The sequence below is a fragment of the Myotis myotis genome, unplaced genomic scaffold, assembly GCF_014108235.1.
Source record: "Myotis myotis isolate mMyoMyo1 unplaced genomic scaffold, mMyoMyo1.p scaffold_m19_p_3, whole genome shotgun sequence".
NCBI lineage: Eukaryota > Metazoa > Chordata > Mammalia > Chiroptera > Vespertilionidae > Myotis > Myotis myotis.
Window position 1 is genome coordinate 176,729,464 of NW_023416335.1, and position 21,841 is coordinate 176,751,304.

Consider the following 21,841-nt stretch of genomic DNA (forward strand, 5'->3'; position numbering starts at 1 on the left):
AAGTGGGGAGACCAGAAGGAGGAGATTAAGGGACCGAGTCTGTTCAAAGCAAACATACCTGAGACAATCACAACAGTGAAATATGGAGGCTGCTCACAATTGAACATTTTAGACAAAAGATGAAGGGAAAAGCATTTTAGAATTCTCAAAATAGTTACTGCCATGGGGGAGGAAGGAGTCATTCAGCAATGCACCCTCTCTGAAGATGTTTTACACAATTTGAGCCTCTTACTTAGAAACTAATGGGACAGCTGGCCAAAAGATGACAGGTCACAAATGCTTTTCAAACAAATGAAGACATGGTTTAATGGAAGAGAACTGGGCTGGAGATACAAATGTGGTGGTCTTTAGCACATGGGCGTACATAAAGTCATGAAGTTAGATGAGAATATAGAGAAAGAATAAAAAAATGAGGACACCAGCCCTGTTGCATTGAAGGTTAACGCCTATGTAACACTACCTTTTTAGTAATATAGAATTTTTCGGCTTCCCTGGTAGACTACTTAATATGTACAATAGAGAATATACATCTCAAATTCAAAGGAATAGCGATAAAACACATTTCTGAACAGAAAATTTTCATGTGGGGAATGTAACAAAAGTTTTATGTTAGGTAGAATCACTGTGACACTGAAAGAACTGCATTCATATAAAAGTGAAGACATCTTACTCTTCAGTGACTATAGCTGGATTGCTTGGAACCTACAGAGCAGAGTTTTCTAAACAATCTGATTTGATATTTCTACCTGGTTTACCTCATCTATACTAATAAAAAGGTAATATGCTAATTAGACTGGGAGACCTTCCGGACAAAGCCATGGTGGCAGGGCCAAGGCAGAGGCGGTTAGGAGCGATCAAGTCAGCGGTCGGTGGGGGTGGGGGGTGGGGGTTGGAGGCAAGCAGGCCAGCAGGGATGGCAGTTGGGGGCAAGCAGGCTGGCAGGTGGGGGCAGTTGGAGATGAGCAGGCCAGCAGGGGCGACAGTTGAGGGCCAGCAGGGGGGTAATTGGGGGTGATCAGGCTGGCAGGGGGGCATTGGGGGCGAGCAGGCTGGCTGGGGGTGGCAGTTGGGGGCGAGCAGGCCAGTCGGGGGGGGGGGGACAGTTAGGGGCAGGCAGGTTGGCAGGGGGCAGTTGGGGGTGATCAGGGTGGCAGGCAGAGTGGTTAGGGGCGATCAGGTAGGCTGGCAGGTGAGCAGTTAGGAGCCAATGGTCCCAGATTGTGAGAGGGATATACGAGGGTCCCAGATTGGAGAGGGTGCAGGCCGGGCTAAGGGACACCCCCCCCACATGTGTATGAATTTTGTGCACTGTGCCACTAGTTTTATATAACTGCTACCAAAATGCCAGCTTTGATTTGATACAAAGAAGAAAAGTCTTTACCATGCTTTATGAGGAAATTATAAGAAAAATAAATTGTGTTGATTATCTTTATCTAAAAGGCCATGAACATAAAAACATATTTGCCTATAAAATTATAACAGAATTTTAAGAATAGCTCACTGATTCACTACCTGAAATATTACTGAGTCACTGTTTAATTTTTTTTTTAATCCTTACCTGAGGATATGATTTTTTAATTGATTTTTTTAGAGATAAAGGGAGAGAGGGAGGTAGGAGGGAGAGAGAGAGAGAGAGAGAGAGAGAGAGAGAGAGAGAGAGAGAGAGAGAAAAGAAACATCAATTGGTTGCCTCCCGTATGCATGTGCCGTGATCTGGGATCAAACCTGCAACCTTTTGGTGTAGGGGATACTCCATCAAACTGAGCCACCTGGCCAGGGATGTTTAAAATATTTATAGTTTAAATTAAACATTTACATTTTGGAAGTTCTGGAAAGCAGAAAAATAAAGATAAAGAACACTACAGGAAAAAAATACGTTTCTAAAGGTAGTGCTTTCAACGATGTGGAGAGGTTACTAACATTTTCAGAAAAGAATGCCTACACAGAAGAGCAAGAGCTCAACATTCATTACGTATACTTTTGCCACAAGGAATTTTCTATAATCTGTTTCAGTATCAGAGCTGTGTTGGTCTTCTGTGGCTTCAGTTTTTCCTTTTGAAATCAGCTCCCAGACTTCTGAGAACTGAATGTTTGCCAGAACTGAGTCAAATTTTCCTACCTTTTGAATTAGTCTATTTCTTGATTTCTGTGTGTATTCCAAAAATACAAGACTAGTTTACATCGAAATTGGGAGACTATCAGATACTCCTTGGCATCCTTTATCACCAGAGCTCTCACATGACATTGCTCTGGACATTCCCTGATCCGGACACTCCCAAACACCTCTCCTCTCTTCACCCACAACTCCCACAGGATCACCCACTCTGATCACAAAACCATATGCATACAATCTCTCCAAATTTTCTTCTTTCCTCCTTGTAATAACTAAACCTGATGAACCAGGACCAGTGAATTTAACATATACCCTGTGGGAAACCGCCTATTGTCTTCACTGGCAGAGAAGTGTAAACAGAGCACCCGGAAGGCTGGTGACCTTTGAAGCCCTAGCAAAGGTCAGAGCTGTGCACCACCTCTGTTAATCCAGATAATGGTAGCTGAAGCAACTTCCCCACCTTTAATCATGTAAATCCTTATTGATAAGATAGTCTGTGTGTTACCGGAACATCCCTGCCTAAGGGCTATACTATGGGTGGATCCCAAACCAAATAAAAGGTTGGTGGCCTGAGCACCAGTGGAAGTCCTTCCTCTTGAGTTGGACTTACCCGCCTGGCCCCCCAATATTTCCAAATTATCTCTTGTCTCTTCTCTTTCATTTGTGTGCGGCTCCTCTTCCAGATCCTGAACCCTGAACCACGCGGGATGTGGAGGGAAACATTTACCACAATACCCTAAAGACCACTCTGTGGGATATTTCTTACTCTATGGCAGGGGTCCTCAAACTTTTTAAACAGGGGGCCAGTTAACTGTCCCTCAGACCGTTGGAGGGCCGGACTATAGTTTTAAAAAAACTATGAACAAATTCCTATGCACACTGCACATATCTTATTTTGAAGTAAAAAAACAAAACGGAAACAAATACAATATTTGTATTTGCATGTGGCCCGCGGGACATAGTTTGAGGACCCCTGCTCTATGGATAGGTACCTCTTGGCACCCTAAGAAATTATTTCATACATAATTTTTCCATGTTTTCATACGTTCACTCTTTAGAGGATCTTATAATTTGGGTAGCACATTTCTATCAATTTAGTAGCATCCTAGTAGCTACGATTTACTGATTTAGTTATTCTAGTAGCTTTCTGAAATGTGAAGTTCATTTCAATGTCCAGATGTTTTATTGATTCATAGAAGGCCAGTTACTGTTTTATGAGAGTTCTTTTATGAAAATACTATTTAATTGAGTTCTTAGAGGATCTCAGTTAGAAACACAGCAGTCTTAGCTATTTCTTTAAATTAGTAGTCAGAACTATTAGCTGGAGATTAGTTGGGTTATAAAGAGGTGCAATGATTGCTTAATTCAATTATTTATAAACTCACAGTTATATACTAAGTCCGCACCACCGGCTAGATACAGTAAACTGCCTTTGGGATACAAGAATCAAACCAAATGCGGGCTCTTCCTTCAAGAGGAGATAGATCTAAACAAGAACACATATTATTAATTATAAACGATAATTAACACAAGATATTAAATTCCATAAGTACTCCATAGAAAAAACCTAGTATGTAATCCCTGGGGAAGGGGGAGAGGTAATATAAAGGCAAGTAACTTGCTGAGAATGGATACTTCAGGGAAAAAGAAAACAGAACTAGATAAGAGCAAAGAAAATTTTACCCACTATTTTTCTTCTATTTACATGTACCCATGATTTATGCCCACATAGTCCCTGCATTATGGCAGCCTGCGTGTAGGCAATGTGTTTGTTTCTCAATTAAATAAAGGGCACAGTTTTTGTTTTGCCTGGATTGTAAAGTTCTGGAAGTCAGTCACAGCTGTAAATCCTCATATCTTGTTTCTACCCACTCACTATGATGCTGGCGGTGATGCCTACAAGTAAGTGCAGATTCAGAACACGCTGGCTTTCTGCTTCCTTAGTAGAGTCTTTGGAAACACAGTGGTTTAACTGGTTTGTAAACAGAAGACTCTGGCTAAGTGCTTTGATCCAACTCTCCTATTTCTCTTGGAGTTTTATGTTTTCCAGGTCCTTATATGTTTTTTTCCCAAATTCAGATTTTATTCTTTGCAAATAATATCTTTGTAATTCAGTGAATGAATAACTACTGTTTTTTAATTATTTAAAACATAGATAGCATTTCCTGATTCCATTCAGTTTAACTGTCATATTTTTTAAAAAGCTATAATTATAGATACTTGACTCGTGCAGAATAACACCAATCATAAGGACATTGTTCTGGTTTTGATTTCAAAGCAATCTTGAGCAAGACTCCTTTGAATTGGAACATGAGTCAGCATTTAGCAAAGCTGAGTTTAAACCTATACTCCAGATTCTAAGTGACAGAGAACTTCAAAGTAGGGCACTGTTTGTTCATAGTTTTAGGTATCTGTGATTTACTTGGCTTTGTTAGACAATAGGAGCTTTGGTTCTGTTATATTTTTAACATTCCTTAAAATAAGTCAGAGTGTTCCCATTTTGGATGTGGATTAGTATGGCGGAGGAAGTGAAGCACTTACAAGAGCTGAGTATCCAGGGATTACGTGTGCTCTGTGCTGGATTGCCTTGGTTAATATTTTTTTGGTTGCATGTAATAGAAACTGGCTCTGGCGAGCTTAAGGGGAAAAAGTAAATGGTGCTGGCATATTAGAAGAATATTTGGTTATCTCATAGAATCCAAGACTCAGGAAAGACAGGGATCAAGAGACTTCTGACCTCAGAGTTCCTGTCTGTCTCCCTAGGGGAAAGTAGTTGGAGTGTCTTAGCCTATGACAGGAGGCCCAGTTGGGATCAGACCTTCATCTGCGGATTAGTCAATCAAGGTCAGAGGGGCAGAATTATACTGTTTAGCCAGTTGTTTGTGGGCTACCACACCTGTACTTTGTGGGCAATTCCCAGAGAAAGGGGGAATTACTGTGAACTGGTAGCCACACCAGCGAGGTCTACCATGTGGGGTATTTTACAGGCTTAATTTAATTTGCGCAAAAAGCCTATAAAAGTCACTATTTCCACCTCACAAATGAGAAAATTGAGATGCAAAATGGTTAGGCAACGTGTCCAATGTTCCACAATTAGCATGTGGCAGACCTAGAATTCCAACTAAGCTTCGAAGGGGGAGGGGAATATTCTTCTCTTAAAGGATTCATGTGATAAAAGACTATCTGAGATAGAAACTTTGAGATATTTTCTCATGGAGAAAATGTTAGGTATCTCCAGAGTACTAGAAAGAGTGAAACTGAGTGTTGAAAGCTCTGGGGTTGAATCCCAGCTCCACCCTGCCATCATGGGCAAGTAAACATCTAATCCTATCCACTCATAAATGCTGAAATATCATCTACTTCACAAGGCTATTTTAACTTCACAGGGTTGTTGAGACAACATGTGAAAATACCTGGCACAAAGCAGAAACTCATTTTTTGGTGGGGGAAAGAACTTTTCTATAAATGAATCCTTAAGTATGCTACCAAAACCGAGTCACAATTTGAGATTGGCTTTCTCACTCAAAAAACTGAATGGCTATCCTACTCTCACCTTTCAAGATGACACCTTCTTCACCTAAACATAACAGTAGGAAATGCTACAGACAAAAGTTAAGGAAATCATACAATAGGCAAAGAAAATTTTACATTCAAAACATTTGACTACTTTGCTTTAAGACTTTGAGCTCACATTGCAGGAAAAAAACTCTTACTTCCGGTCATAGCATATACTTAATCACCCAATTCTCTTAGTAAATACTACCGGAGGCGGTAGGATAACCAGAGCAAAAGGTGACTTCAGTTCTGAATGTGGTAATCTCTGAACATCATTAGCTAATTTGGTTTGGAACGATTAATGTATTCAAACATTCTAAGCCCAGATGATAATTCTCAGTTACCTTTAAGAGCAGCTCTGTGGGAAAGCAAGCACCACAACACCCGAGAGTTTATTATTGTGCACGGTGGGTGTTCTGCACATACTCAGAGACTGATTGGTATTAATTTGTTCCAAATTACTTCAGACAACAATTAGTCTATGTCAACAGTGAAGTTGGGAGCTTAAATGAAAGAAGAAAAAAAATCTTTCTGTGGTGGTAGGGATGAAAGAGAGGTGTGGACTATTATATTCTCTTGATGTTTCCATTATCTCTGGATCTTAGTCTCCCTGGATCTTAGCTTGTGACCTTTGATGCTGCTTCATTTTCATATGAATCATATCTGAGTTAAGTTGTAAAATACCCTATCATTTTAAATTTGATGACAAATGGTCAAGTGGTTTTAAATATGACCATAACATTGTTATTGTTCCAAAATTAAACGCCTCTTCCATATTTTTTAAATATATATTTTTATTGATTTCAGAGATGGAAGAAGAGGGAGAGATAGAAACATCAATGATGAGAAAGAACCATTGATTGGCTGCTTCCTGCATGCCCTAATTGAGTGAGCAATGTAGGCATGTGCCCTGACCGAGAATCGAACTGTGATCTTCTGATTCATAGGTTGCTGCTCAACCACTGAGCCATGCCAGCCAGGTGCCTCTCCTATTTTTTCTATGCTGCAATTCAAGTCAGTGGCCTGCTTGCCTTAATTCCTCATTTAAATTTGTAAGAGGAAACTAGTTATTCACATTTAAAGATTTTTAGTAAATATTGTAAATATTTAGGGCAAGCATGTCAAACTCAAAGGCTAACATGGGCCAAATAAACAAGGTTTAAGTTTATGTGGGCCACAAAAAAAAGCTTCAATTTTCATAGAAATGCAAGTTTATTTCGATAGAGACATGCTGAACACAAAGGGCTGAAATAAATGAGTAATTGTTAATGTTATAGTTATGATTGTATTAGTATGTAGTGACCCCCGTATTTCAATATTAAGTTGTAACCCTGTGTGAGACCCCCAAGACCTGAATATACTTTCCTAAATGAGTGAACGCCCAGAACTTGTACCCTAGACCAGCGGTCGGCAAACTGCGGCTCGCAAGCCACATGCCGCTCTTTGGCCCCTTGAGTGTGGCTCTTCCACAAAATACCACGTGCAGGCGCACATGTACAGTGCCATTGAAACTTCGTGGCCCTGCTCAGAAGTCAGTTTTCGGCCTGGGTGAGTCTATTTTGAAGAAGTGGTGTTAGAAGAAGTGGGGGGTGTCGGTCGGTCGGGCGTCGGGAGACAGGGCGCAGGCGGGCCGAGGGATACGCAGCGCGGGGGAGGCGCAAACGATTCATGTACGAGTTGAGTGAGCCAGTCAGCCAGCAGTCTCATGGTGCAGTGGTTAGTGCTAGTCGCGTCCGCAAATCACGCGCGGGTGACAAAAGTAAAGTTTATTAAGTTAATTTTAGGGAATGTTGTGGAGTGAAAGAAGATGTAGTGTGAGGATTGAGAAAGGTATGTTGAGATGGTTTGGACATATAGAGAGGATGAACGAAAGGAGATAGACAAAACAAGTATACAAGACGAGTGTGGATGGAAGAGTTGGAAGGGGTCGACCTCAGCGAATGTACCTCAATCAGATTGAGGACGTTTTTAGCAAAGGCCAGCTTAGGAGTACCCTAATTAAGTCAATAACAATGTACCTACCTATATAGTTTAAGTTTAAAAAATCTGGCTCTCAAAAGAAATTTCAATCGTTGTACTGTTGATATTTGGCTCTTTTGACTAATGAGTTTGCCGACCACTGCCCTAGACCATATCGCACCAGTACAGCACACCACAGCCGCAGCCACCAATAAGGACCATCGTGTTTACTCGACCACATACAAACCCCGGACTTTTGACACACAGTGTCTCCTGCCCCAAGAGAGGAGGACTCCGCATAGCTCTGTGAGAGGACCCCGAGACTCTCCGCCAAGACCAAGCCGCTGCTGCTCCCATCTTCATCCTTGTCGGTGTGCATCGCCCGGTGGCTGCGCTGGTGCTAGGATCCACTAGGAACCGGTAATAAACCCCTGTGTGATTGTATACTAATGTCTGTCTCTGTGCGTTGATGTTTATGACTTGGCTTGGTTGCCTTAGGCCTTAAAGACCCAAGGGGAACGCCATTATCGCTGACCCTCGGACACCTGCGCTTGCGCCGACCAGGCTAAGGCAGAATAAGTAATTAATAGAATTTGGGGTCAACTGGGACAGTTAACATACAATAACAGAACATTTTAATAAAAATTAATATTTTTTCTTGAACATTAACTTACCAGACACTGAATAACTGCACAAATTAATAAGAGTAAGACAAATAAACCTACTTTTCTTGTTCTCTGAAAGCGAAATATTTCCTGTTGCGCACACCAAACAAGTCAGTACAAGACTAATGACGTAGCAATCGGCTGCTAAAATATTCCCTGCTGGTATTAGTGGAGAGAAATGGTGCGCCTGCGTGTAAGGCGCATAAGGGAAATGAATGCAACATGATTATAGTAATCAGTCATTAGCGAACATTGTAGTTATTAATAATTATGTAACAGGATATTATAAAAATTAAGTTAGGAAATTTTTATTAAAACGTTTCTTACATACTGTTATATTGGCTGGGCCACAAAAATATTTGTGTGTTTGACATGCTTGATTTAGACAGTGGTTCTCAACCTTCTGGCCCTTTAAATACACAAAAATATTCGTGTGTTTGACATGCTTGATTTAGACAGTGGTTCTCAACCTTCTGGCCCTCTCATGTTGTGACCCAACCATAAAATTATTTTCGTTGCTACTTCGTATCTGTAATGTTGCTACTGTTATGAATCATAATGTAAATATCTGATATGCAGGATGGTCTTAGGCAACCCCTGTGAAAGGGTCGTTCGACCGCCAAAGGGGTCACGACCCACAGGTTGAGAACCGCTGATTTAGGGTGTATGTTAAAAAATCATCATCCATGGATATATAAGTTTGAGTAAGGATTTTTTTTTTAAAGGAAGAAAGAATTAACTTAAAAAAGAAAGGCTAAAAAATGACCAAATAAGTTTCTGAAGTTCTTTTTATTACACTGATGAGTCCCATAAAAGTACAAAGCCCACAAAAGTAGAAGCATTTCAAAAACAAGACAAAATGTTTGCATAATTTTAATGACAACATTGAGTTTTGATGTTAAAAAAAAAAACCTCATGATTCTGCATTGAAGCACACTGCTCATGAATTAAGTACATTCTGAAATTCTGGGAAAGAATTTCATATCTCTTATTTGAGCCTGACTTCATGTAAATGGTTATGTTACATTCCTTTTCTAGAGATTAAGTTCATGATATGATTCATTTAAAAATGAATTTATTGATTCACAGTGACTTTGAAGAAACAGGAACTAAGCATATGTCATACACATACCCCTTTAAGTGGTACATTAGATCAAAGTGGAATTAATATAATAATCTTTAGTGTTTTCAATTGTTACCAACAAAAATAGATCCCACTACAGAAAAGAAGTGTGGTAATGTCAGACGGAGATGTTGAAATCTATGCTTTTTTATCCTTAAAATCAAATAAATGCATGATTACATTCTAGAATCATATCAAGAGTCACTGTCAAGCAATCAGTAAAGATATTTACTGCTTCTGCCAAATACAATATAACAGGCCAGAGGCTATAAATTTTACCTAATTAACTTTTGGTAATGTGGAAATTTTCAATGTTTTTTAAGTCACATTACACATTCTGTTGCTGCTGCTGCTGCTACTACTACTAAAATAATAGTAAACATAAAGGAGTAAATAAAAGAAAATAAATTAGATCTCTTGATCATTCTAAGTATTGTTTTGGTTTATCCTTGAAGTGGAAATCAGTTACCAAGGTTTGGAAAGAAAACAAAAGCATCTTTGTAATTCACTGCATGTATTATTTGAGAGGTCTAATGATTTATCCATTGCCAGTGTGGGTTAGCTTGTCATGTCCTCTTTACTCAATGTCAACCGGTTCCGTAGCTATCAAAGCACTTAGCTGTTTCTGAGCACAGGAGAGGAACAGTTCCAAACTGGACAGGCTCCTTTGGCGGATGACTTGATCAAGCTGTCATTTTTTTTTTTTTAAAGAGAGAGAGAGACAGAAAAAAATACACTTAGTTGGGGGATAAAGAATGTTATGTCATTGAAGGCCACTTGAAAAACCTTTTCAGATGGTGACTTAGAAAATCAAGTAGTGCTTTAAACTCAGAGACAATGTAGTAACTATTTCTGGGCTATTATCTAAGATGAGAAGATAAATCATTACAATTTCATAGTTGATGTTATTCAGTTTTTGAAGAAATACCATAAGTTCAATCAGAATGATTTAAAAATATATAAAATAGTATAAAATTCCAGTTCTTAAGGAATATACAGATCAAACATCCACAAAGATCACTCAAAACACAAAAGAAATATACAGTAGAGAAAAGCAGCATAGTTGCATCATGTATAGGGTTTAATGGGGCAAAGAATAAGGGAGCAATAAACAATTTTCTGAAATTAGAGAAAGTTCTTGGAAAAGGTGTACTTTAAGATTGTTGAAACTTATTTGACTTGTTCTTCCTGCTGAGTTAGAGGTTTTTTCATTAGGATTTTTTAAATGTTTCAATAAAAGTTAATATAGTAAGTAAGAGGTTAATAATGAGTCATCCTACATAATAAAAGGGTAAAATGCAAATTGACCCTAATGGCAGAACGACCAGTCACTATGACGTGCAGTGACTACCATGGGGCAGACACTCAACACAGGAGCTGACCCCTAGTAGTCAGTGCGCTTCCACAGGGGGAGTGCCACTCAGCCAGAAGCTGGCTCATGGCTGGCCAGTGCAGTGGCAGTGGCAGGAGCCTCTCTTGCCTCCGTGGCAGAGCTAAGCCGTTAGTTGGACATCCCCCGAGGGCTCCTGGGCTGCCAGAGGGATGTCTGACTGCCAGCTTAAGCCCGATACCCCCGGGGAGTAGGCCTAAGCTGGCAGGTAGACATCCCCTGAGGGGTTCTGGACTGTGAGAGGGTGCAGGCAGGGCTGAGGGACCCCCGAGTGCATGAATTTTCATGAACTGGGCCTCCAATATATAATAAAGAACTTTCAGAATGTTAAGGATTACTGAATACATCAAGGAAACTTTCTAACTCTTCTTCCCTAAAAAATTTGTTCATGGTGTAAAAATTACTATTAACAACACAATGAAGGGACTCAAAAGAAAGCCAAATAAATTCCATTTCACAATATATACTTGTGATTTTTATGCAAAAGTTAAAATATCCTTCATACAAATTCTTGCCAACATAAAAGACAAATCCAAACAAAAATTCTGTATTAAATTACATTTCTATATTAAAAAATATTAAAAAATGACTGAAAAAAACCAGAAGATTAAAATTTTGAATTATCCTAAGAATTAATATAAAAGAATATTATATGTAGTAAATGCTCATGTAAAATGATTGAACACTCCTAATATTCCCTTAAATGTTAATATTTTGAAAATTTAATATATTTACAGAAATAGGATTCGTGCTTATCCCTTTTCATGATTTTATTTCCTTTTCCTCTGAAATGATACCATTTGGGGAATATACACATTCTGCTTACAAGTGTCTATTAAACAAGCCAGTTCTTTGCATTATAATTCCCAGGTAAATGGAGATCTTGCCTGTCTTGCTGACTAGTGTACTCCAGCATCTAGAAAAGGCATGTTAGACACATAAAATATCTGCCGTGATTGAATCAATCAATACATATTTAAGCCTAATAGAGTAAGGCAATCTACTATGAAATGATAGATGCACTTTTAATCCTTAAAGTGAAACATGCTTGACCTAATCTAAAAGATAGGTAGAAATTAAAGTCTTAAAATTTTTATTTTAATATATGTAAAACAGATTGAAATCTAAATATTTGCAGTTTCAAAAATTATTTTGTACTTGGTCCAAATTCAAATAATAGAGAAGACTGTACCAACAACATCTACTTCCAGTCCACATCCAGTGGTTCCTGTCTACTTTTGGATGTTTTCACACATTTAAGTCTGTTTTTTTAAAACACATGGTCCAGATCTTATAATCGTAACTATGGGAAGAATCATACAATCAGTTAGTTTTATTGTCATTACTGGAAATTTTTCCTATCTCATTCTTAAGAAATTGCTTGACTATCTTCCATGATTTATTTAACTATATTACCACTGACAGACATGTATTTATTTCAATTTTGTCTTGTTTTTAGAGCACTAAAGAAATTTACAACCTGAGTACACTCCCTTCAGAAGATGGTCAAGCATTTGTCTTGGACAGATTCTAAATATGTGGAATTTCTAGGTCATAAGATTTGCATATTTTAAACTGTGATAGATATTTCTAAATTGTTTTTCAGAATGAGGGTACCAATTAATCAGCCCCATCTACGATGTATAAGAGGACCACTTTGCTCTGTTTTCTTCTTTTAAATGCTGGCATAGTTTTTCATTATATATTTATAATTTTACATATATATATATGAATAAAATGAATGTTATTATTTACTTTTAAGTTATTTTATTAATAGACTTTGGATTGTTCCTAATATTTTGCTATTATAGTTAATGCTATACTAAATACCCTTCAACACCGACTTCTGTATATTTATGCTAGCATATCTTGTAGAGGTTGTTTGAGCCAAAGAATATGTCACCTGCAACATTACCTCTATTATAAATCAGGTTTCCAAATCAGAATGAATATGTCTTCGGGCTCCCTATTCAGTTCCCATAGACCAGTGGTTGGCAAACTGCAGCTCGCGAGCCACATGCGGCTCTTTGACCCCTTGAGTGTGGCTCTTCTACAAAATACCATGTGCGGGCGCACATGTACAGTGCGATTGAAACTTCGTGGCCCATGTGCAGAAGTCGGTATTTTGTGGAAGACCCACACCTAAGGGGCCAAAGAGCCTCATGTGGCTCGCGAGCCACAGTTTGCCAACCACTGCCATAGACAATTCACCTACCCCTACAGAAATATATTACTGCACTTTATAATAAATTTTAATATGTCACATCTTAACAACCATACTGACAACCATACCATCAAATATTTCAGATGAATGGAAATTAGTGAACACTTATAATAAAGCATAAAATCCAAGCAAAGTTCAGAAGCAGATTCTTTGGAGAAACTTTTCTCCTTTGGGAGAATATGGCACAGACTCACAATGTGTATGGACCTAGCATTCAACCTGTGATTGTTGCTAAGTAACAATAATCATCTGGATTTATGCATTCAGCATGAATCTGTGATTTTTAAAAATGCAAAAACATGTATAAGGACAAAAAGTTTAAAAGATTTTTATTTAAACATACCAAGCGCTTTTCTCTTGCTTGTGTTAGGGGTCAACCTAACTTAGGACATACTGGTTTTGGGTTAGGCAGCTGCAAGGCTCACTTCACTTCTCTCAACATGCTTCCCTGAAATGTCTGATGGCAAGAATCCACTTAATAAAGAGGAACTCAACCCTTTGAGAAGCAATAAGGTGACACTGGGACTCTGTGACGAGTAAGACAAATTGGGCCATCACAGTGCTGAGCTTCTGATAAGTTGGGTCCTTCCTGGGCACAGTAGGGAAGACTGTCTGTGAGGGGGACACTTGAGACCTTTCTCTTAAACGGTGAATTCCTCTCCCTGAAACAAGTACATCAAACTGATGTTCTTGGCGAATTACTGAATTTCAACAGTTTCTGTTTTATTAGGCATGACCTTATTATCCTTTATTGAGGCAAGAAGAATTTCAGCAAAATATTCAATTCCTTTTGCCCCTCCAAAAGTGGGGCTTAGTTCTGCATTTGTGGCTTTCATTTCAAAGTGAATCAAAGATTTGTATTCTGTGACTTCACATTGGCAGTATCATGCGGAGAGTAGTGGTGGCAAACATTTTTGGGTATGGGTTTACAATCTCGTCTTAATAGTGTAGCTCTAACTGCTTTGTTTTCCCTTCCATTTTCTGTTGCTTCAGCTGCTCTTCAGCTCTTTCAGATACCTGGGGGGAAAAAACTTGGAAATTCTAAAGTCCCTCAAATGGACACTGGAGCTTTATAAATCTTTTTCTCCCCTCTTTATCATCTCTTCAGTTTTCCGGTATCCTGCTGAAAACAATTTGGACGCATACAACTTGCTAAAAGTTAATATTTATAAGCTTAGAGAAAAAAAAAGCACACAAATTCCCAATTATTCCCTATCTTAGATTTATCTTTTCATCAGTATTTCATGTCACAGCAAAAGAAAAAGAAAAACAAAATATCTCTAGACCTTTGCTTTTATTCCCTCATCACCAAAACACAATATGATAGGTGGTAAATTTATACTGATCTAAAGAGCAAAATACAAAATCAATTGTAAATATATAGGACTTATTTTAATGGGACTGTTTATAACACTGTTTACATCCCAAAAAATCTGAAACATTGTTTTTGACTATATATATCTTATTATATGTTATATATACATTTGTAGTACTAATTGTGATTTCAATATCTTTTGGGCATCTACAAAGTACAACAAAATATGTGAAAATATTAGGTTTACCTTTATCAAACTTACTTTTACAACCTATCCTTCTGAAATTTTAAACATGATTAAAAAGTGATATAATTTTTCAAAGAAGCTAGAATGGCTATTTGGCAAATCCATGATAGAAACTGACTCATAAACAAATGTTATCAGCTTAGTAATAATACGTTTTATGGATTCACTAACAAGCTCTTTCATGGGCATTGAAGAAAGGTCAAATATCATGATCCAGAACTATGACTATTTAGACAAATTTTCCAGTTAACGTCATCCTATTGAGTAAAAAAGGATTGTTTACCTTTTGATAAGAAATAAAATAATTCTTCAGTCTCTTATTTATTATAACTGCTATCCTTTGAACATTGCTATTTGGATATGAATGCCTCTTTTTTTCTGACTTTAACATCCTCCCACAAAGGAATACACTCAAGCTGTTGTTTCATTTACATGCTTGATACTGAGACAATCAATTAGTCAATTAGTCAACCAGTTGATCATAACAAAGTCAAGACTGCCACTATTTCTGTATTATTGTTCTGAGGCATGGGCAAAAAAAGTATGTCACAATGTCTTTGTCCTTAAAGCTTTATACTATTTTTTGAGAGATACATATACAACAATTAAAGAACAATTAGGTGCTGACATGTATAGTAATGACTGAGTCCATGAAAGATCAGAGAATGGGGGAGTTCATGGTGGGAGAGGATAGCAGAGAAAACGTCACAAAAGTGGAACCTGAGCCCTGACCAGTTTGGCTCAGTGGCTAGAGCGTTGGCCTGTGGACTGAAGAGTACCAGGTTTGATTCCGGTCAAGGGCATGTACCTTGGTTGCGGGCACATCCCCAGTAGTGGTGTGCAGGAGGCAGCTGATGGATGTTTCTCTCTCATGGATGTTTCTAACTCTCTATCCCTCTCCATCCCTCTCCGTAAAAAATCAATAAAATATATATTTTTTTAAAAAAGTGGAACCTGAACAGACACTTAGAGTATCAAGAGCATTTCCTTGGACAAAGAGGAGCAACATATGGAAGAAATCCTAGGAAAGCAGATTAGCAAGAACAGACACACAGATACGGAGGAAGGAGACATTATTTAGAGACACTGAGGATGGAGGCTTGAGTAATGGAGAAAGTCTGCTAAGAATATTCATATAGCCAGCTGATGTGGCTCAGTGGTTGAGCATCAAACTATGAATCAGGAAGTCATGGTTCAATTCCTGGTCAGGGCACATGCCCAGGTTGCAGGCTTGATTCCCAGTGGGGGATATGTAGGAGGCAGCCTATCTCTCTCATCATTGATGTTTCTATCTCTCTCTCCCTCTCCCTTCCTCTCTGAAACTATTAAAAACATTAAAGAATATTCAGACATTCTTTCATGTTCCCATTTATTCAATATTTATTTAGTACCTTTTATGTGCCAGGCACTGTTTTAGGCACTAGAAGTATAGTGGTGAATAAGGCAATCTCTGCTTTTATATAATTTATATTTTAGATTGAGGACACAAGTTAATAGAGATCAGCACTATAAAAAATAAAAAAGTAGGGAAAGGATTTGACAGAGACTAAGGGTCTATCTGTTGGGGAGGATGATTAGAGAAGACCACTGGAGACGGTCATAATGATGAGACCTGAATGAAGTGAGGGAGGAAAGGCACGATGCAGAGACATCAGGAAAGACAATTTCAAGGTAGATGAAACTGCAAGAGAAAAGTCCAAAATGTGGGTCAGACTTGGGCTGACTGATTATTGGCAATAAATAAGAGAATGGAGCAAAATGAGCAAGGAGGGAACTGATGGGAGAGAGGATCGGAGAAGTGGATGGAGGCCAGAGCATGTAGGGCACTGCAGGTCATGGGAAGAGTTCCAGCAACTCATGTTTGACAACTGTCACACTTATTACTGGGAAAAGCAGACTGTAGGAGCACATGAGTAGAAGAAGAAAACCCAGTGAGAAGACTTTTGGTCTGGGAAAGATGTAACCTTAATCAAACTGCTGGCAGTGGAGGCTAACAGCAGGTCAGATTTGGACATATTTTGAGATAGGACCAATTTAGATTGCTGATGGCTTAAAAGTGTAGATGAGAAGAGAAATGAAGGTGATTCTTAGAATGAGATATGATGAACTGGAGCTAGAGTGAGTTGGCTAGAGGAAAATTAGAGTTTTGTTCTGAACATGGTTAGTTTGCCCAATTCTAATAAACTAGAGGCCCAATGCATGAAATTCGTGCAAGGGACTTGGCCCTCGCAGCCTCGGCTGGCCCTTGCAGCCCCAGCTTCATCTGGAAGGTTGTCTGGAAGGATGTCCAAAGGCTGTTTGGCTGTTTGGTCTAATTAGCATATTAGCTCTTTATTATATAGGATACATAGGATATGTCAGAGAGATTGGATTATAAGAACCTGCAATTCAGTGGATTGATCAGGGCTAGATACAAATTTGGAAATCATCTGCATATAGATGGCATAGGTGAGATTACCTAGGGAATGAATGTGGATAAAAGAGAAAAGGTCAGAAGACTAAGCCTGGAGGCACTCTTATACACGATCTAGCAAAGGAACATGGGATATGAGGTTTGACAGGCAATTATTGTAATGACTGACTTATGTCCCACATAAGGATATCTTCAAGTTCTAACCTTTGAACTTATGAATGTGACCTTATTTGGAAACAGGGTCTCTAAAGATGTAATTTCAGATGAGTTCATCATATGGATTAGGGTGGCCTATAAATCCAATCATTGGTATCTTCATAAAAAGAGACCCAGAAACACAGACACAGGAAGAACACCATATAAGGAAGGAGGCAGAAATTGGAGCGATGTGTCTGTAAACCAAGGAATGCAGAGAGAATTTCCAGCAACACCAGACACTGGAGAGAGGCATGGAACAGATGTGCCCAGAGCCTTCAGAGAGCATAGCCCTGCCAACACCTTGATTTTGGACTTCTAGCCTCGAGAACTATGAGAGAATGAATTTCTGTGTTTTAAGCCATCCATTTTGTGGTACTTTGTTACAGCAGCCCTGGGAAATGACTAACAATAATTTTTCCAGATTGTTGAGGTCCTTATTTATATACCAGAGTAGTGTTTTCCACAATGTGAAAAACACCACTTCTATGCAGAAGGTGTTTTGTTTAAAATAAATACCTAAAAGGTTTTTTAGTCAAATAAGTTTGAGAAATGCAGGATTAAAAAGTTTCTTTTCCACCCGGCTGGTGCTGCTCAGTGGTTGAGCATTGACCTATGAACCAGGAGGTCACGGTTTGATTCCCGGTCAGGGCACATGCCCAGGTTGCAGGCTTGATCCCCAATAGGGGGCATGCAGGAGATAGCCAATCAATGATTCTCATCATTGACATTTCTACCTCTCTATCCCTGTCCTTCCTCTCTGAAATAAATAAAAAAAAATTATATATATGATTTATTTTCCATAGAACTTCCCAGACCTTTTGTGCTAAGAAGCACTGTGGATTACCAAAATGGCTATACAGTACAGGTAATGTCTGTCAGACTTTAAACCTTGGAGTCATGTGTGCACATGTATGTATAGTATACTTTGGAAAATGCCCCACAAATCAATTTCTCTTGACAACTCCTCTAGATGGGAAACAAATTGTTAATGCTGGGAGAAGACCACACTGCCTTTTATAACAAGTAATCATGAGGCTGTAATGGAAGGGACTTTGAGACTGCTTAGGCAAACATCTACATTCTACAGTTGTGGCAAGTGGATGCTACCAGTGGTTAAGAGGCTGACTTCACAAATCCAGTATGTCCTCCTACATTAAAAAATATATACATACTCCTTTAACATGTATTAACTTAAGTTTATCTTTGTTTAAGAAACCCTACTATGTATTATGGCCTCACTAAGGTTTTGACAATGGAAAGATAAGATATCCCAGGAGGACCAGCAGTATGACCAGAAAGGTGAGATATGACTACCCTTACTCTTGCTGTAGACATGAAGCAAGTGGATTATGAATTGATTTTAAAACTTAATATACAAATATAATTGTAATGGCCTGTTTCATTGTATGAAATCACCATATGAAGGACTGATAAACATTAAGAAGAGCAAGTCATTTTTGAGGGCTGATTATTTTTATTATAACATTTAAACATATTCCCTCTAAATACCACCATCTTTACTTTTCTCCTGTATCCTCAAATTATGCTTCTCATCATTTCAGCCTCAGAAAATTTAGACTTATCTATAACATTACTGGTTGTATTAATGGATATTCTATAATATCTATTTTATTACTGGTACACTAACCATAAAGAGTTTCTCTTTTAAAATAGTCTTGTCTTTATGTTTTTCAGATAAATAAATTTGACTGCAAGAGGGATATATTACATATAAAACTGAAGTTTAGCCATGAAATCCCCTCATTGGGAATATAACTATGCCATACCTGTAAATCATGTTGAAGGAGACTTTGAACCAACTCAGGATAATAGTATTACATGAAATACATGTTTAGAATGACTCCGACTATAAGATTCAGGTAGGGCAGTGGTTTGAACTAATGTGGTGCCAGTTGCCTCAACCCTGAACTTCAGAAAATACAGGCCTAACCGCTTTACCAGAATATGTATAGGCCATCATTCACATGCCATAAAGACTTTCAATCCAGAGTTCACATATCCTGTTCTCTTTGAGAATACTTTTCAACTCAAAAGTATATTTCAAGTCTATCTGACTATATAGTTAAAAAATGTCAAAATATAAAGAAGCTGTGTAACTTTCTAGCATGCACAAGATGAATTACAGATGCTCTTTTGGAGTAAATGAAAAATGGGCATAAAGAATCTTAAATCCTATTGGCCACAACTTAAAAACCGTGTTATTTTTTTTTCCTTGTTTTTTTTTTGTTTGTTTGTTTTAACATGTCTTAGGGTAAGTAAATTCTCTGGTTTTGAATCATCTAAAATAAATTCTACATTTTTGGGCAGTTCTTCCATTTTATTCCAAACTACCACAGAATCCACTGGGAAATGGGAATATGAATTTTTGCTCTTAACTAAATTATCTGGGCAGAATAAAGCAATATGTATTCCAGACTCCAATGTGCAGACACACCACCTTGGATACAATCTTATTCGATATTACAAGTTAAGCAACAGCAGTTGGCCAGGAAAGGATTCACCGTAGTACTGAGTCAAGATTTTACTTGTTTGATAGCAGGCACTACTCTTTCTAGTATAAACTTCCATATGTGAAGTTTAATGAATGTGAAAAGAAAATAATACTGTTAACAACTGCTTTACTCCTAATTCAGACAATTTCCAAAGAAAATCTAAAAATTCTAAAACACTTAAAAAAAAAGCTTTAGATAGAGGAAACTTTTAGAAAAAAAGTAAATTCAGATGAAACTATATTATAGTTGCACAGAAATCCTGCCTTCGTGCTAGGATCCAAGGGTTATACTTACCTACTAATACATTCCTACTTACTAAGTGTACCAGTTAATAATTCAGATTTTTTTTCAATAGATGGAGTTACACATATGTTGATATATATGCGATTTGCTATGTATGCTATTTTGTTGTATTGACAACAAGCTTCAAAACTTCATATGTCAAATTTGCTGAAGGTGTTAACACCATAGATACTTTTACACTTAAAAATGTCGAATTTCATGCCAAAAAAAGAGCATTTGCGGGAAGTTTTAATTCTTTACTTTATTTTGAATAAAAGTGCTGCTGAAAGTTATCGTATACTTCAGGAAGCTTACGATGAATATGCTCCATCTCAAGATACTTGTGAACTCTGGTTTAAACACTTTAAAAGTGATGATTTGATGTGAAGACAAAGAAAGTCCAGGTCAACCGCAAAAGTTTGAAGACCAACAATTACCGGCATTATTGGATAAAGATGCATGTCAAACTCAAAAACAACTTGCAGAAAGATTAAACGTTGCTCAGCAAACAATTTCTGATCTTTTATAAACAATGGGAAAGATTTTAAAGGAAGGAAAATGGGTACCACATAAACTGAACGAAAGACAAATGGAAAACCGGTAAGTCATCAGTAAAATGTTGCGTCAACAGCACGAAAGAAAGTCTTTTTTGCATGGAATTGTGACTGGCAATGAAAAGTGGATTTATTTTGAGAATCCCAAATGCACAAAATCATAGGTTGATCCCAGTCAACCATCAACATTGACTGCAAGGCCAAATCGCTTCGGAAAGAAGATAATGCTCTGCTTTTGGTGGGATCAGGAAGGTGTGGTGTATTATGAGCTTCTAAAACCAGGTGAAACCATTAATACTGATCGCTACGGACAATAAATAATCAATTTGAATCAAGCTTTGATTGTGAAACAATCAGAATGTGCCAGAAGACATGGCAAAGTACTTTTGCTTCATGATAACGCACCATCACCCACTTCAAAACCAGTTAAAGGCACGTTAAAAGATCTTGCCTGGGAAGTATTAACCCACCCGCCGTATTCACCAGATCTTGCTCCTTCAGATTACCTCTTGTTCCGATCAGTGGCACACGCACTTTCTAGCAGCACTTTAAAACGTACGAAGAAGTAGAAAATTGGGTCTCTGAATGGTTTGCCTCAAAACAAGAAAAGTTCTATTGGGACGGTATCCACAAATTACCTGAAAGATGGGGGAAATGTGTAGCTAGCGATGGACATTACTTTGAATAAAGCACTTCTGATGTTTCTCTTGAAATTACTGTGTTTTATTTGATTACAAAATCCGCCATTATTAACTGGTACACCTAGTACTTTCGAGAGTTCAATCAGAAGTAAAGAATTTATTTCAAATATAAGATGCATTGACTGTGGCAAGGGGACTGATTTTAATATGACATTATACATGAAAATTTTAAGACAATTTGTTACAGGCTCCCAAACCATGAACAATCTTTTTGTATGTTATTTTTTTGAGATCTTGTTTAGTGCAAATATTGCAATATGTAGAATGGTCTTTCACAAATTAAATTAACATAAAGATCCCAAACAAATAGTATTAATAATCTGTTCACATAATAAACTGTTGTATTTTTATCAATTTTATTTTTGAAGATTTTAGCAATTCTTTTGTGCCCATCTAAGGAATGATATCTGAAAATTACCATCTACCTCCCCCTTTGGTTTTGACCTTTAGTGATATAAATATTATCTTATTCTGGAGTAGAAGAAAAACTTATATGACCTCTTGGATTCTTCTTGTGCTATCTTAAAATTCTCAGATATATTTTTTCCTTGTAAGTTTCAATTTACAAAAACAGGCAAGGGAGACTGTC

The 21,841-nt window shown here is 37.9% G+C and overlaps 1 protein-coding gene across 6 annotated transcripts in view; it reads right to left on the reverse strand.

The window, feature by feature from the left end:
• Positions 1–9,062: 9,062 nt before the first annotated feature.
• Positions 9,063–21,841, reverse strand: part of CCDC91 (coiled-coil domain containing 91) — a 280,530-nt gene continuing 267,751 nt past the window's right edge. For all 6 annotated transcript variants that reach the window (XM_036299629.1, XM_036299630.1, XM_036299631.1 and 3 more), the window contains one exon: positions 9,063–10,103. In XM_036299629.1, the coding sequence (XP_036155522.1) occupies positions 9,993–10,103 (111 nt within the window). In that variant the 3' untranslated portion in view covers positions 9,063–9,992. The remainder of the gene's footprint in view (positions 10,104–21,841) is intronic.